The 13,766-nt window shown below is 45.6% G+C and overlaps 1 protein-coding gene across 2 annotated transcripts; it reads right to left on the bottom strand.

Annotated features, from left to right (window-relative positions):
• Window positions 1-380: 380 nt before the first annotated feature.
• LOC130041121 (corticosteroid-binding globulin-like) lies at window positions 381-12,977 on the bottom strand. Of its 2 annotated transcripts, none has more exons than XM_056133134.1 (5): window positions 12,881-12,977; window positions 7,646-8,322; window positions 3,504-3,774; window positions 1,590-1,737; window positions 381-646 (listed from the first exon to the last, which is right to left on the bottom strand). In XM_056133134.1, the coding sequence occupies exons 2-5, from the start codon at window positions 8,247-8,249 to the stop codon at window positions 461-463; spliced, it is 1,209 nt and encodes a 402-aa protein (XP_055989109.1). In that variant the 5' UTR covers window positions 8,250-8,322; window positions 12,881-12,977; the 3' UTR covers window positions 381-460. The 2 variants fall into 2 exon arrangements, with proteins under 2 accessions (XP_055989109.1, XP_055989108.1); XM_056133133.1 differs by having other exon boundaries at window positions 12,752-12,893.
• Between the last annotated feature and the right edge of the window lie 789 nt (window positions 12,978-13,766).

Genomic DNA, 13,766 nt, shown 5'->3' with positions numbered 1-13,766 from the left:
CATTTTTAACTATATATCTACCTATTTATGAATTTATGTATCTCCATAGCATGTATGGACCTGTCTATGTGCCTACCTATCTCTATCTACCATCATCTATAATCTGTCTTTATGTCCCTCAATGCTTTCTCCTTTTGGTAGTATTTTGACTGAAATTACCTCTTCTTGAGACAATTTCTAGTTAGAAATCATTTCAAAATTATAGAGGTTTGTAAAAGGAGTTCTGACTCCATACTCCATTCTTGCAGGCTTCCCACAGGTGCAACGGGGGTTGAGGAAGCCCGCCAATGTCAGGTGGCTCGGCTATATTCAAGGTTGTCAAATGTTTTCCTTTCCCTTTCAAATCACAGAAATGCTCGGTTGTAAGGATGGCTGTTTATTATAAGGAGAGATCCCTGGGAAATTAGAAACAGTCCCAAGTCTAAATCCAGAGGTCACCGTCGCTGCACATGCCAGTTTCTTAGACGGGATTAATCACCTTGCCCAGGAAAAGAATGCTCCAGGAGACTTTGTCAAAGACCATGACGAGGAAGGGCCGGTCAAAGCGGATGATGGCAGGTCTGCGGTTCCTGTACATGCTGTCATTTGTGGGGACCTCTGGTTTCAAGCCTTGCTCCATGATTTCCAGCTGGGCCGCATGCAGCACCTGTTGGGTATGAACCATAGGAAATGGCTATGAACCAAGGAAAAAGGAAAATAATCTCTATTCCCAGATGTGTTCCTGTCGGGGGTGGGGGAGTAATGGGAGTAATGAGTCAGTGACTGGGAAGTTCAGGGTGTGATGAAAAAGATAATGAATTCTGGAGTCAGCACAAACAGGGCTTGGAAGGAAACCTGAGCAGGCTTTAGAGAAGCTCACGGAGGTTCCCGTGCTCTGGGGTGGGGCTTGGGAGCCACAAGCCGGGTCACCAGGTGGGTGCTGGGAATGAGGCCTGAGCTCAAGCCCAGGGCAGAGGGGGACTCTGCTCTAGGACTCTGCAGCCCTGGTCAGTGCCTGGACCTCCTGAGAGATCCTTCCAGGGACAGGCCAGCACTGTCTGTAGGAGGAGGGGCCATCATGAATTGACTGAACATCTCCGGGCTATGAGTTCATGTGTGGGCAATAGGAGATTACTGCCCCAAGGTGTTCTCCAAGTCCCCTGAAGGCTAATAGTTTAGTCATCCACAGGATTGTCAGATCTCTGAGGGAAGGACCAGCAGAGCCATGGGGACACCCCCAGTGCCCTAGAGAGCTCTTTTGGGATGAATGGATGAAGAGGAGAAGGATGAAGACAGTGAGGCAGTGGGTGGTGGCACAGTGGGAATTTTCCAGACATCTCCACTCTCCATCCTCTTTCAGGGCTGCACATGTCCCTCCTGATCGCTTCCTTTCCCTAGTCTCCCAGACGGCATAGGGACATGTGGTGTTGCAGCCTCCCAGACTACCATCCTGCTACATGACCAGGACACTCTCCTTCTCTGGCTGAGCCCTCAGAGAGCCTGCTGTAACCTGGGTTCAAGGCCCAGGACCCGGACACCCACTCAGGGAAAGACCATAGTGGGGCCGCCAGTCACTCTCAGTGTAGACTTGAGAGAGCAGTGAGAGTTACCTTTGACAGCTTCCGTTTGGCATTGCCAGTGATGCCGGTTAGGTCTGTCTGCTCCTTCTTCAAGTCTATGATGTCCATGGACTTCATGATATCCCCGAGGTCATAGGTGCCAGACAGGGAGAGTCTGGGGACGTTGACTTCTACAAGACTGCTCAGGGAAATATGAAGGTTAGACAGTCCTGCAGGGCAGTGCCCTGGTGTTCACACTCCCCCTACCCTGGAATGATCCAGAGCAGCCTGCCTCTGGACTGGGACACACAGAACAGTAAGAGATGAATTTCCCTCTTCCTCCATTTCTCAGACAGCTCCTCTCAGGGGCTCTGGAGCAAACTTTTGTGCCCAGCTCTTCCCTGAGCTGATCCTGCATGTCATCAACTGGTCCCCTAGACACTCAGACACTTGAACAAAGCCTATGGTCTTCCAGTGCCTCCTGGCATGTGGGGAGGAGCAGAGGGAGCACTTGTAGGAACAAGTGGCCCTAACAGGTCCATCACATTCACCTGTTGCCCTCTTATGGCAATTGGCTTCTTTCATAATTTCTTCTCTTTCCTTCTCTCCTGAGAGGAGGAGACTTCTGGAAGCTAAGTAACTGGAAGGCACAGGAACTGCCTCTGCACGGGATAGGACGGCTGGGATATTCTTTTGCTCAGAATCAAATAGATCTGGAGTTTGGTGATGGAGAAATCCTTCTCCAAAGACAAGGGCTTGGAGTAGAACTGAGCAGAACTCTGTGCTCCTTAACTCCTCACAGCCACAGGGACACATTTGTTCCAAACGGGAATCAGCATCTTGAGAACTCATGCGAGTTTCCCAAGTAAGAATCTGGAAACCAGTCTCTGTGATCTGACAGCCCCTGGGGCTGGCATAGGGGACATGGGCCATTGGCAGCTGGGTGTCACAGGAGGGTGAGTGGAGTGGAATCTTGCAGGCTGTCTCCTGGGGCACTGGAAAGTAAAGGCAGGGGGAGTTGAGAATGGGGAAGTTACAGAATGGGCAAGGTGGAGAGGAGAGAGGCTGACTCCTGGTGACTTCCGCCCCCTGGTGTCCCCACACTCTAATTACAGGTTCCTTAAATGCTGTGGCTGAGAGGAGGGGAGGGGACAGGTGGAAGAGTGAGGGGGTGTTATCCATGGTGGTGGAAAATGGGCACTGATGGAGGGATGGGTATTTGATCATTGTATAACCGAAACGCAAGCACAAAAATTTATAAATCTACAACTGTACCTCATGGTGTTTCACTAATAAAAAAAATAAACATAAGTAAACATGAAAAAAAAAGAGTGAGCGGGTGGCAGAGGAACCCCAGAATAGCACAAACACACACCCATATGCACTCTGACCTCCCACACCCCTACCATGCCACTCAAGGCAAGAAGTGATGCTCCCTGGACTATGAGGACTACGAGCTCAGTGGAGGAAATGCCTCCAATGGTTCCTTCATCCCTTCCTGCTGCATTATTCACTCCCACACTGTGCTAATACTCTCCATGTATTCTATGGCCATCATGTGCTCCAGAGGTGGGTCCTTCTTGGCTGACTTTCCTCCTGACCCCAGGCCCACAGCATACTTACTTCTACTAGCTACTCATTCCCTGAAATTCTTACTTATTTTCAGATTGATTTAAGACTCATTCTGTACCCTGAATGACTTATAAAATCAACCATAGGCATTGTGTAAGATCCATGTTGCCATTTGGGGACTAGTTGATTGTAAAGCTCTCTTGAACAAAACTATGGAACAATACATAGCAGTGTATTTTACCTCTACCATCAAGGGGGGGAGGTGCTCACTTGACAGAAAGCCCAGAAGTGACTCAGTGTAATCTGCAGATCCCTCCTGGTCAGGAGACCTCACTGTCTCTGGGGATCACAGTAGACAGGAAAATATGTACCCCAGAGAAAGGATGCAGTTACCTGGTGACGATGGACTGGGACCACCTAATCAGAGTATCCTGGGTCAGTTCATGAATGAGCCTGTCCTTATTATCCCCATGCTGTAGGACGAACAATGTGGTTCTGTTGCCTACATTGTCCAACTGTAGCGCCGTGCAGTCCAGTATTGGGTCATACAGGAAATTGAAGACGCTTGTCTGGGTCATCATGGGTACCTTAACTATGGTCTTGTCATCCACAAAGAAGTTCTCCTCCTTGGTGTTGTCTGGGTCAAAGGGTTTTGTCCAGAGGCCTATGAAAGAAGTGGGTAGAGGAAGGAGGAGGATTGCAAGAGGTTATTCAGAGCTGGGGTAAATACTCAGACAGTGGAGGGGCCCCTTCTGATCTGATAGTGTCCTGGTGAAGTATGGATGCCTAGAGACAGGCTGGGGGACCCTTCACCCTCTTGATGGATGGTAGCTGCTTCTACAAATAAATAAAATAATCCAACATTGGTTTCTACAGAATATAAAGAAATTCACCATCCTTTATTTTGTAGAATAAAGGAAGATTTTGTCTTGTTTTGAAACCCTCCTTCATACCTCTCCCCAACTGTAGTGTATCCAGAATGTGCTCCTTGATCTAAGAATAGGAAATCATCTTCCTAGGGGATGAGAATGGGACATGGGGAGGGGTAAGGACTATCCACACCCTCCCTGTCCCTGCCAGCCTGATCACAGTTGCTCAGCAGGTGGCCTGCACAATCAGTCGCACTGTCTACCCGGGGGTGATTCCTGACCCCAGAGGGACCCTTTTTCTGGAGGCAGATAAGGTGTGAGAAGATGCCTCTGAGCTTCAGGCTACAGGCGCTTGCCCTATTTCTACTTGGGTCACCCACCGTCCTGTTCATGATGTCACGCGAATGTTTGTCCTTTCAAGATCAGGATCTCATTCCCTTTGCAGATGGGACTTTCAAGCTTCCTAGCAATGAGGGAAGAATGTGAATTCTGTGACCTCTCCATCCCACTGAAGCCATGGCCACAGAGTCTCTCCTGTTTCCTATAAATTTGACTGTTCAAAGACAGGAGTCATGTCTCCTCAGGACTTCCTTGGCATTGGGTTAAGCCTAGTCATGGTTCAAGAAGACCAAGAGGGACTAAAGTAATAGTCCAGTGGGTAGGGTGCTTGCCTTGCATGCTTCTGATCTGGGTTTGATCCCTTGCATTCCATATGGTCCCCCAATACCCACCAGAAATGATCCCTGAGAACGGAGCCCAAAGTAAGACCCAAATAATACTGGGCCCAAAAACAAAATGAAAAAGGAAAGAGCACCAAAATTCTTTTGTGGAGGATCCGAGGGGGTCTTGCTGCACTTGATCTCAAGTCCAACAACTCTTTAATCTCAGAAGGGGCTGACAAGGCTGACCATTGTGCAGGTCTATAAAGAGATCTGATCTGTCATACCTAGCTGTGGGGCCAAGGCTGGAGGACGCCCTGGACCAGTGTCCCTCCTAAGGACTGTTCAAAGAGACCCCAGCACATGTTCAGGACCAGAGAGAAGACCTGGAAACTGGGACGATGTCATGCTCCTCCTTACTATGAGCAACAATTTTCTGGGGACTGACTCACCACCAGTAAGACCATTCCAGACTTCTCAAGACACCATAAAATGCCTAGTAAGTAGCATGGGGAAAAAGACCCTTGGCTTGGTTTGGCATAATATTTTGGATATGATAACCAGAATCACAAGTAACAAAAGCAAAATAAATCAAACAAAGATAGTCAAAGGATTGTATGCAATCAAATTAAAAATATACGTATATGGGGCTGGAGAGATAGCACTGCCGGTAGGGCGTTTGCCTTGCACATGGCTGACCCGGGTTCTATTTCCAGCATGCCATATAGTCCCCCGAGCACCGCCAGGAGTAATTCCTGAGTGCAGAGCCAGGAGTAACCACTATGCATCACCCGCTGTGACCCCCCCCCAAAAAAGCAAAATATATATATATATATATATATGTATAAAGAAAGGTGCTCTAAACATAAAGTAATAGAAAAAGAAATAGGATAAAATTCCAAGGAATAGGATAAAATAATTTCAATTCACATACTAGTGTTTGAGCATATAAACATTTACTATACAGCTCAATACCACAAAATAATTAACCTAATTAAAAATAATGATGGTACTAAATAAGAATATAATTCAAATGCCCAACAGGTATAGGAGATGAAATTCATTACCATTAACCACCATAAAAAATTCAAAACAAAATATGACACCTCCCAGGCCCCCTCCCTCAAAAATCAGTACTTGTTTCCACTTCTCAGAATGGCTTGTATAAAATAAAAAAAAAGAAATGTAGGTTCTGGCAAATGTAGAGAAAAGGAATCCTACTTCATTTTTTGTTGAAAGATAACTTGGTGCCACTTCAATGAAAACCATTGTGTAGTTTCTCAAAAATTAATGAAAAAAGACTCTATCATATGATCCAGCAAATCCACTCTGGCAATTTACCTGAAGAAAAGAAACTGGAGTATGTCTCTTGTAGAGACATCTGCACAACCATGTTCACTGCATTATTCACGAGAGTCAAGGCTTGGAAACAACCTGAGTGCCCACAGTGGCTAAGTGGATGAAGAGGTGGGGGAAGTCAGTGCTGCATGGGAATTTCTGATCAACAGGGCACTGCTGACATGATGGTGTACCTGATACAGAGGCAGCCCAGGGGGCCATGCCAATGGACTGCAGCCGTGATTGGCAGGGCAACATGTGGTATCAAGGATAGAACTGGGGTCAGCTGCATGCAAGGCAAGTGTCTTAACCTCTGTACTCTCTTTACAGCTTTTACTCTTATTTCTTTCTTTCTCTTCCACCTGCCATTCTTTGAAGATGACTTCTTGGTGGTTACAGTAACTTGGTTCCAGAATAACATGTTCCTCTAAGACAACTGGTAAAATGAAGTGCTGGAAACCTACTATTTGAGAGGGAAAGATTTGCATGAGGGAACCATGGGAATCTTCATGGAATGTTTAAGTGTTGAGCTAATATCTGAAGGTTGGAGAAAGTGTTAGGTGTAGTCATGAGGATGGAAGACCAGGTATAGAAGGGACAAGGGTGCCAGATCTCAGAAACTCATGGTTTAATACCTGAAGCCTGTGAAGATGTTAGTTAATGGTTGGTATTTAAGGGTGCCAATATACTGATCATGAAATAAAATTATTCTGCTTTATTCAGGCTGACCTAGTCTAATTACAGGTCCTTGAAAGTAGAGGAGACAGGAGACTTGCAGACACGGGCAGAGGTCAGAGTGATGTGATGGATTGGGAGAGTGATAGAGTCGCCTTGGGTGAGGACCACAGCTATTGTAACTAGAGTAAGGTCCCATTTCATTCTATAGGAGTATGATTTCCAACCCAGCAGATTTCCAACGTGATCAGGACCAGAGAGATAGTACAGAGTAAGATGTTTCCTCGCATGTATATGGCTGACCTGAGTTCAACATCTGGACCCCATGTAGTTTTCTACGCACCACCAGGATTGACCCCTGAGTCAAAGCCAGGCTTAATCCCTGGGCACTGAAAAGTGTGTTTCCTCCAAAAAGCAACCAACCAAGCAAAAAAGTTGTCAGGAGCGAGAATTTATCAAAAAAATACAAGTTCTAGACTTTTCCCAGGATACTTTGCTTCATTATATCTCGTGTGGGCTCTGGAACCTAACAGCATATATTCCTGGTGATTTTTATGAATGGGCACTTTAGAAAATTCTGCTCCAACCTGATGAGGAGAAACTTCAGTTTGCTTGAGATAGACAGAGCTGGCTGTGAGCTTAGGAAAAGCGGGTGATAGAGGACTGAGAACTCCTGTGGTGGGGCTGCCTGTTCCTCAGTTGTATTTCTACCCTCTGGTCTAGTTCCAGAGTCACAGCCAAGCTCAGCCAATGTCTGTGAGGCTGCCAGATGTTTGTGGTTACATGTCTGGGACCTTGAACTAATGTCTATGAGTTCGGGCATGCTCTCAACCCTTTTCGGCCCCCACCTTCCTAGTACAAAAAAAAGCAATCGTGCGTGTCCTGTGTTTTGTACAATCTAATACTATCCAACATACAAGCATCATTTTGATGGCTTTAACTGTTTTCATCAGTTGCAGACAGGATCCTATCAGAATGGGAAGGTAGAGATTACCTGTGGAGTAGATGTAGTTGAGCAGCGTGAGGGGGGTTGGGTCCTTCAGCTTCGAGAGCAAGTCTGAGATTTTCCCCCTTGTCTTCTCTTTGATATATTCATTAATTTGGCTGCTGCCTCTGTCCCAGTTTTTGAAATCTATAGCCACATTCTCCAACCCATAGTAGCGCTTGAGGTCATCTGAGGATAAATCCATAAGCTTCAGGCTCTGCTGGAAGAACAATGTGTTTCCCATGCTCATTCCCAAACTGTCATCCAACTGCCGGAGGAGTTGGTAAAGTTGCTGGAAACTCTGGAGAATATCGGCCTTGGGAATTGGACTGTGGTTGAAGCCAGAGCCCTGAAGGATCTGGGTGCCTGTCTGGTTACCAGCGCCGAGGACCATCATAGACAAGGCCATAGAGATGCTTATAGGGGAGAAGATGATATTCTCATCAGGAGCCAAGCTCTGTAGGTGCTGAAACAGGCTAAAGGCAAATCCAATGTTGTTTGTAGCTAGTTTCCTATAAGCACCCTTGACGCTCACGTTCTCGTTGGTATCCTGAGCCCGTATGGTCCAAAGGCCACTGGTCATCAGCCAGAGAAGACAGGTGTAAAGCAGCATTGTGCAATACGGCCAAACTCTGCTAAATCAGAAATGCTCGTGAGATGATGTGGGTCTTCTAGGTCAGTGCTACCTATGCAATGGGAGAAGAATATCTCATTTAACCATGATTCATTTTTTTCCTACATGAACTGTGTGACCTAGAACATGTCAGAAGTCTGACCCTCAATTCCCTACTCTAAAGCTTAAGATTATTTGCTTTGATTTCTCAGATACTTAATTAAGAGCTTAATATTGACAGTGACCTTTACTTGTACTGTCATTAAACCTGTAATCACAAGTTAGACAAGATAATTCTAAATTTTAAAGCAGAGGTAAAGTTTCATAAAATTGAATTTGTATTCCATTGAATTATTCAAATTACTGAATGAAGAAAAAGTGCTAACCAGATATTCTATATTCAGCAACACTATCCAATAATGTCTTTCAATGAAAATGAGAGAGGAATTAGGGTCTTTCCAAGTGAACAATAGTTGGAGGAGTTGTCTCTAATATGCCCTGCAACAAATGCTGTAAGGAGAATTTCTTGTTGAAATTAGGAAATACTAGACAGTTATGTGTATGAAGAAATTAAGATCTCATATATTTTTAATACACAGGCAATTATACAAATTGTTAATTTAATTTTAGTTTGTAACTCCACCTTTCACTTTCTGTTTGATTTTACATTTAGTCACAAAAAAATGTTTATTCTGTGGTTTATAACCATATAAATGGTTATTTAGCTTTCATTTCTTAAATGACCAAAGCATACTGGGACAGAACCATATAGGAATAGATATTTTGTTGGTGATTTGTTATGCTGCATATATTCTAATCGGTGTGTTAAGACCTTAAGACATTAATTGTATTTTGTATGGTGAGTAATCAGAAAGGAAATTAAAATATTTTACTACAAAAATCAAGTAAAGGGCCCATAGAGATTGACACAAGTTTAGGTGGTTGCCTTGGAGCTTAGAGGACCCACTTTGATACCTGCACTGAATATGTTTCCCTGAGCATTGCCAGGAGTGATCCCTGAGCACAGAGCCTGGAGTAAGTGCTGAGAATCATTGTGTATGACCCCCAAACAAAATAAAAAGTCAAGAAAATGGAAAAGAGGACAGTAAAGGAGAAAAATAAAATAGAGGGATGAAGTAAATAGTAGAGCAGACAGGGCATTGGTGTTGCATATGGCTGACCCAGGTTTAATCTTTGGCATCCCATATAGTCCCCTGAACCCTGCCAGGTGTGATCCCTGAACACAGAGCCAGGGTTTAGCCTTGAGAAACTCTGGGTGTGACCTCCCCACCAAAACAAACAAAAAAGAAGGAAAAATAAAAACAGAGGAAAATAAAAGTGAGGAAATAGGAAAATACAATTAAGTGCCTCCTTATAAGTAATTCATTTTACTTTTTATCATATATGTTGTTTTTCCTTCCTTTAATGCATTAAATGGGCTGGAGTGATAGCATAGCAGATAGGGCGCTTGCCTTGCACGAAGCCCACCCAGGCCTACCCCAGGTCGATTCCTCTAACCCTCTCAGAGAGCCAGGCAAACTATCAAGAGTATTGTGTCCGCAAGGCAAAGCCTGGCAAGCTAACCGTGGCGTATTCGGTATGCCAAAAACAGTAACAAGTCTCACAATGGAGATGTTACTGGTGCCCGCTTGAGCAAATCGATGAACAATGGGAGGACAGTGCTACAATGTATTAAATAAAAGTAGATAAAATTTCCAGATGAAATATATTGGCAGAAAGTGTTGACAAAACTAGTATACAATTATATGCTGATTGCAAAAGACTCATTTTGCATCCAAAGACTAAAATATAAAACAAAGGTAAAGGACATATAATAAGAATATTCAGAAATAGTGGTGACCATCTCCAGGGAAAGATTTATTAAATGCATTAGGAGAGTGGTTTATCTACCCCAATATCAGGCAAAATAAAATGTCAATAGAAAAGCTATAAGAATTGGGTTGTGGAGCTAAGTTGTGTTATTCATGCACAAGGGCTAGAGGCCAACTTCTAGCACTGCATTGTTTCTTCAAAGCTGCCATGTGGATCACTGGAAACCCCCAGTACTGCCAGACCCATCCTGAACTATCTGAAATTCTTTGGCTGTGTATTACTTAAAGTGGTGCTGGTCTCCCTGAGCACTGCTAAGGGGGTTAAAAAATTATAAGAAGGAAAAACATCATATATGATAAAAGGTAAAATGAAGCAAGAAAGTATAATAGGAGCCAGATAGATGGTGCAGTGGGTAGCATGCTTAGTTTGCATGCAGCTGGCCTTTGTTCAATCCCTGACATCCCAGAAGGTTCCATGAGCAGTTCCAGAATGATCCCTGTGTTCAGAGGCAGGAGTAACCCCCAAGCATTGCCAGCTGTGGCCCCCAAATAACAAAAAAGATGATAATAACAAATATTTATAACTTAAAAATATATGCTCAAAATAAAGAAAATTTAATAGAATTGAAGAGAAAAATAGTGACTTGTACAGTAGTAGTTGTAGGATACCTGAACTCAGTAATTAACAGAACAATGACCCTATAGATAAGCAAGAAAATAGAATACTTGAGTGGTACATTAATTGGATTATATCAGACACATATAAAGCATTCTATCCAACAGCAACAGAAAACATATTTTTTCTTAAGCGTACATAACATTTTCTTGAAGGTGGACTATATCTTAGGATACAGATCAAGATTCAACAATAAAAATAGTTATATGAAGTATCTCCAGTGTCAATGTGATGATATAAATCATTAACAGAAAGAATATTATCATCTTAAGCAAAATAAGCCACAGGAAGAAGGGCAAAGTCCAGGAAATCTCAGTTATATGTAGTTTATATAGAAATAAAGGGAATGCCAATGAGGAATGGGACTGAACCCAGTGCTCTTACAACAGAACTCGGGCGGGGGGGGGGGGGGGTTGGCAGGTGGAGATGGGGCAGTGGGGTTGGATGGAGAGGACCAGAATGACATAAGGAGAGTCATGGTCACTGATGTTGACTTCAATGATGGTGGAGCTGCAAGGATTTGTATACCAAGAGCATAAACATTAACTGTATTGGTTATCTTGATATTAAAAAGACAAATAATTAAAAAATCAATAATAGACAAATGGAAGTAGCAATCTATGGCAGGCGCTTTTCTTCTCTCTCTCTCTCTCTCTCTCTCTCTCTCTCTCTCTCTTTCTCTCTCTTTCCTTTTGGGCATTGTGGTTTATCAGCACGGGTTTGGGGGGCACTCCTGACGGTCCTTGGGCTGTATGTATGCCACCAAGGCATGACTGGAGATGCTGTGGCTGTGGGGGCGGGGCCCTGGGAGTCAAACACAGGCTTGGCTCTTGTGCCACCTGGGTCACTGCTTGCTCAGTACTCTCTGTTTTCCACAATTTAAACAAGGCGAAAGAGCACAGGATCTACTGTTGACTATTTGCTAAAGGCAGCTGAGAACACCATCAGCTGAGGTCAGAACCAGACTGGGAAGTGGTCACTCTGCCCTCAAGGCCAAGATTCCCTGGCCATGGTGGGAATGAGTGGGGATGGTGCAGGGATGCAGGTCCCTGGGCATGGCCCCTCCATGGAATCAGCCCCCTGGGAGGTGGCTGAGAGCCAGCGGGTAAACCAGTAGCCTGAGGCAGAGGGAGGTCAGTCCATGCTGTTGCTGCAAACACCCCCTGCCCTTTGGGTCCCCTGCGTGTCTCCCTCAGGCAGTGGGAAAATGGCTCCTGGGGACTCTGCCCCCTTCCCCTGTGTTTTGCCACTAGTGGTGTCACCCGCCCTGCCCTTCCACTGCCCAGCTTCCTCGACTTCTCTCCTGTGCCCGCAGCTTCCTGGGCCTAGGGGGTTGGATCCAACCCTGATGTCTCGGCATCTTTCTCCATCCTTCCCTCCAGTATCCTCATGCTCCCTGCAGGCTAATCTTCCTCCTGTGAGAGCCGAGTTCCCAGACAGTGACCTGACCCAGGAAGACAGAGTAATCTATCCCAAAGAGAGCCGGGTCTAAGTCTCATCTGGACTTCAGCCCTCTGAATTCTCAACCACAGTAAAATTGAGGGTGACTGCGGGCTGGGGGTTTCCCTCTGCCAGTCAGGGCGGGCTCCCTGGCTCCCCTGGGAGTTGGGCAGAGCTGGACTGGTCTGTCCTGCCCCATGTAACTTCCACTCTTTATCTTCGTGAGTTAGGTCTGAGTCACCTCTTCCAAAAGCCCTTTTTCTCTGCTTCTCTCCGTGTCTTTCTCTGTCACACTGCAGCAACACCTCTGTCATGGCACCGGTCACAGTCACCTGTCCGTGCTCTTTGCTGTCCCCTGTGGGCAGCCTGGAGTTGGCTGGCCTTTTCCCTTGTGTGAGTTCTTCCTCCTCCTCTCCCCCCTGTATAGCCCATTTATCTCCCTTTCTTCCCCACCTCTTCCTCCTCATTCCTTCCCTTCCTCCTCTAAGATTTCACCACTCACCATAACTGCTAGTCCTCAGTGAATTACAACTCTGCCCACCTCCCATGCTAACCTCACTTAGCGGAGTATCCTGGGCCCACTGTACAGATGAGAAGATGGAGGCCCGCGGAGGTCAAGGAACTTGTTTGGAGCTGAGGCTCTAAGCATGGCAAGCTGTCTTCAGATCTGGGCCTCAACCTACCTTCCCTCCTCCCCTTGTGAGTTTGTGCTCTGAAATAGACCCAGCAATGTCAGAATGCCGAGTATTCGGCATGAATGTCATGACAGGCCCCTCCTCCTGGTCCCATCAGTCACGTGATGTTTAGGAATCTCAGGTCAATGTCTGCCCCAGCTGGGTAGGAGATCAGAGCAGGTGACCTCTAACCTTGGGAACCTCTCCCAGGATTGCCTCCCCTTGGCCTGGGCATGCCTTTGGGTGTGTGCTTATTAAAGCAAATCCTACTGGACCAGAGTTTCATGACTTGTTTTGGAGGATAGGCAAAACCAGAACAGAAAGATGAGATGCTTGGGCTTTTCTCATGCTCTGCAGTGGGCCGTGTCCTGCCTGCCAGGTTCTCACATGCAGTACAGGTAGCCAGGGCAGGGCCACTGGGTAGCATGTCCATTGTCATGTTCCCAGTTGGTTAATAGAGGGAGTGCCTGCAGGAATCACGTCTCCTCCCCCCAGTCATTAATCAATGAGAGGCTGCTTTGGGATAATATGCTTCCTGTTGCTCTCATTAAGAAGCCTATCACTTGAGACCCATGTATTCCCTGAAAGTTAGCTTTTATGGGAACACTTCTAGCAAGTAGTGCTTCAAATAAGCACAGCCTCCCTGTCCCCAAGTCTGGGACACAGCATGAGTTTACAGGGAGCCTTTGCTCCTGTTTCCTGGAGGCAATGATGCGGAGGAGTAACAATCTCTGGTGATGGAATTTGAGTTATCGACATCTTTGTCCAGGATGACGAAGCATGAACACACCAGATTCAGGTTATAGAGCGAATGGGATATTTTTTTAGCAGACCAACTTCAAAGCAGGGCGTGAGCATTAGAAAACACCAAATGCATTGCCTATTAGCTGACTGG

This window comes from Sorex fumeus, unplaced genomic scaffold (assembly GCF_029834395.1).
Source record: "Sorex fumeus unplaced genomic scaffold, SorFum_2.1 ptg000098l, whole genome shotgun sequence".
Classification (NCBI taxonomy): Eukaryota; Metazoa; Chordata; class Mammalia; order Eulipotyphla; family Soricidae; genus Sorex; species Sorex fumeus.
This window is presented reverse-complemented; position numbering and strand designations above follow the sequence as displayed.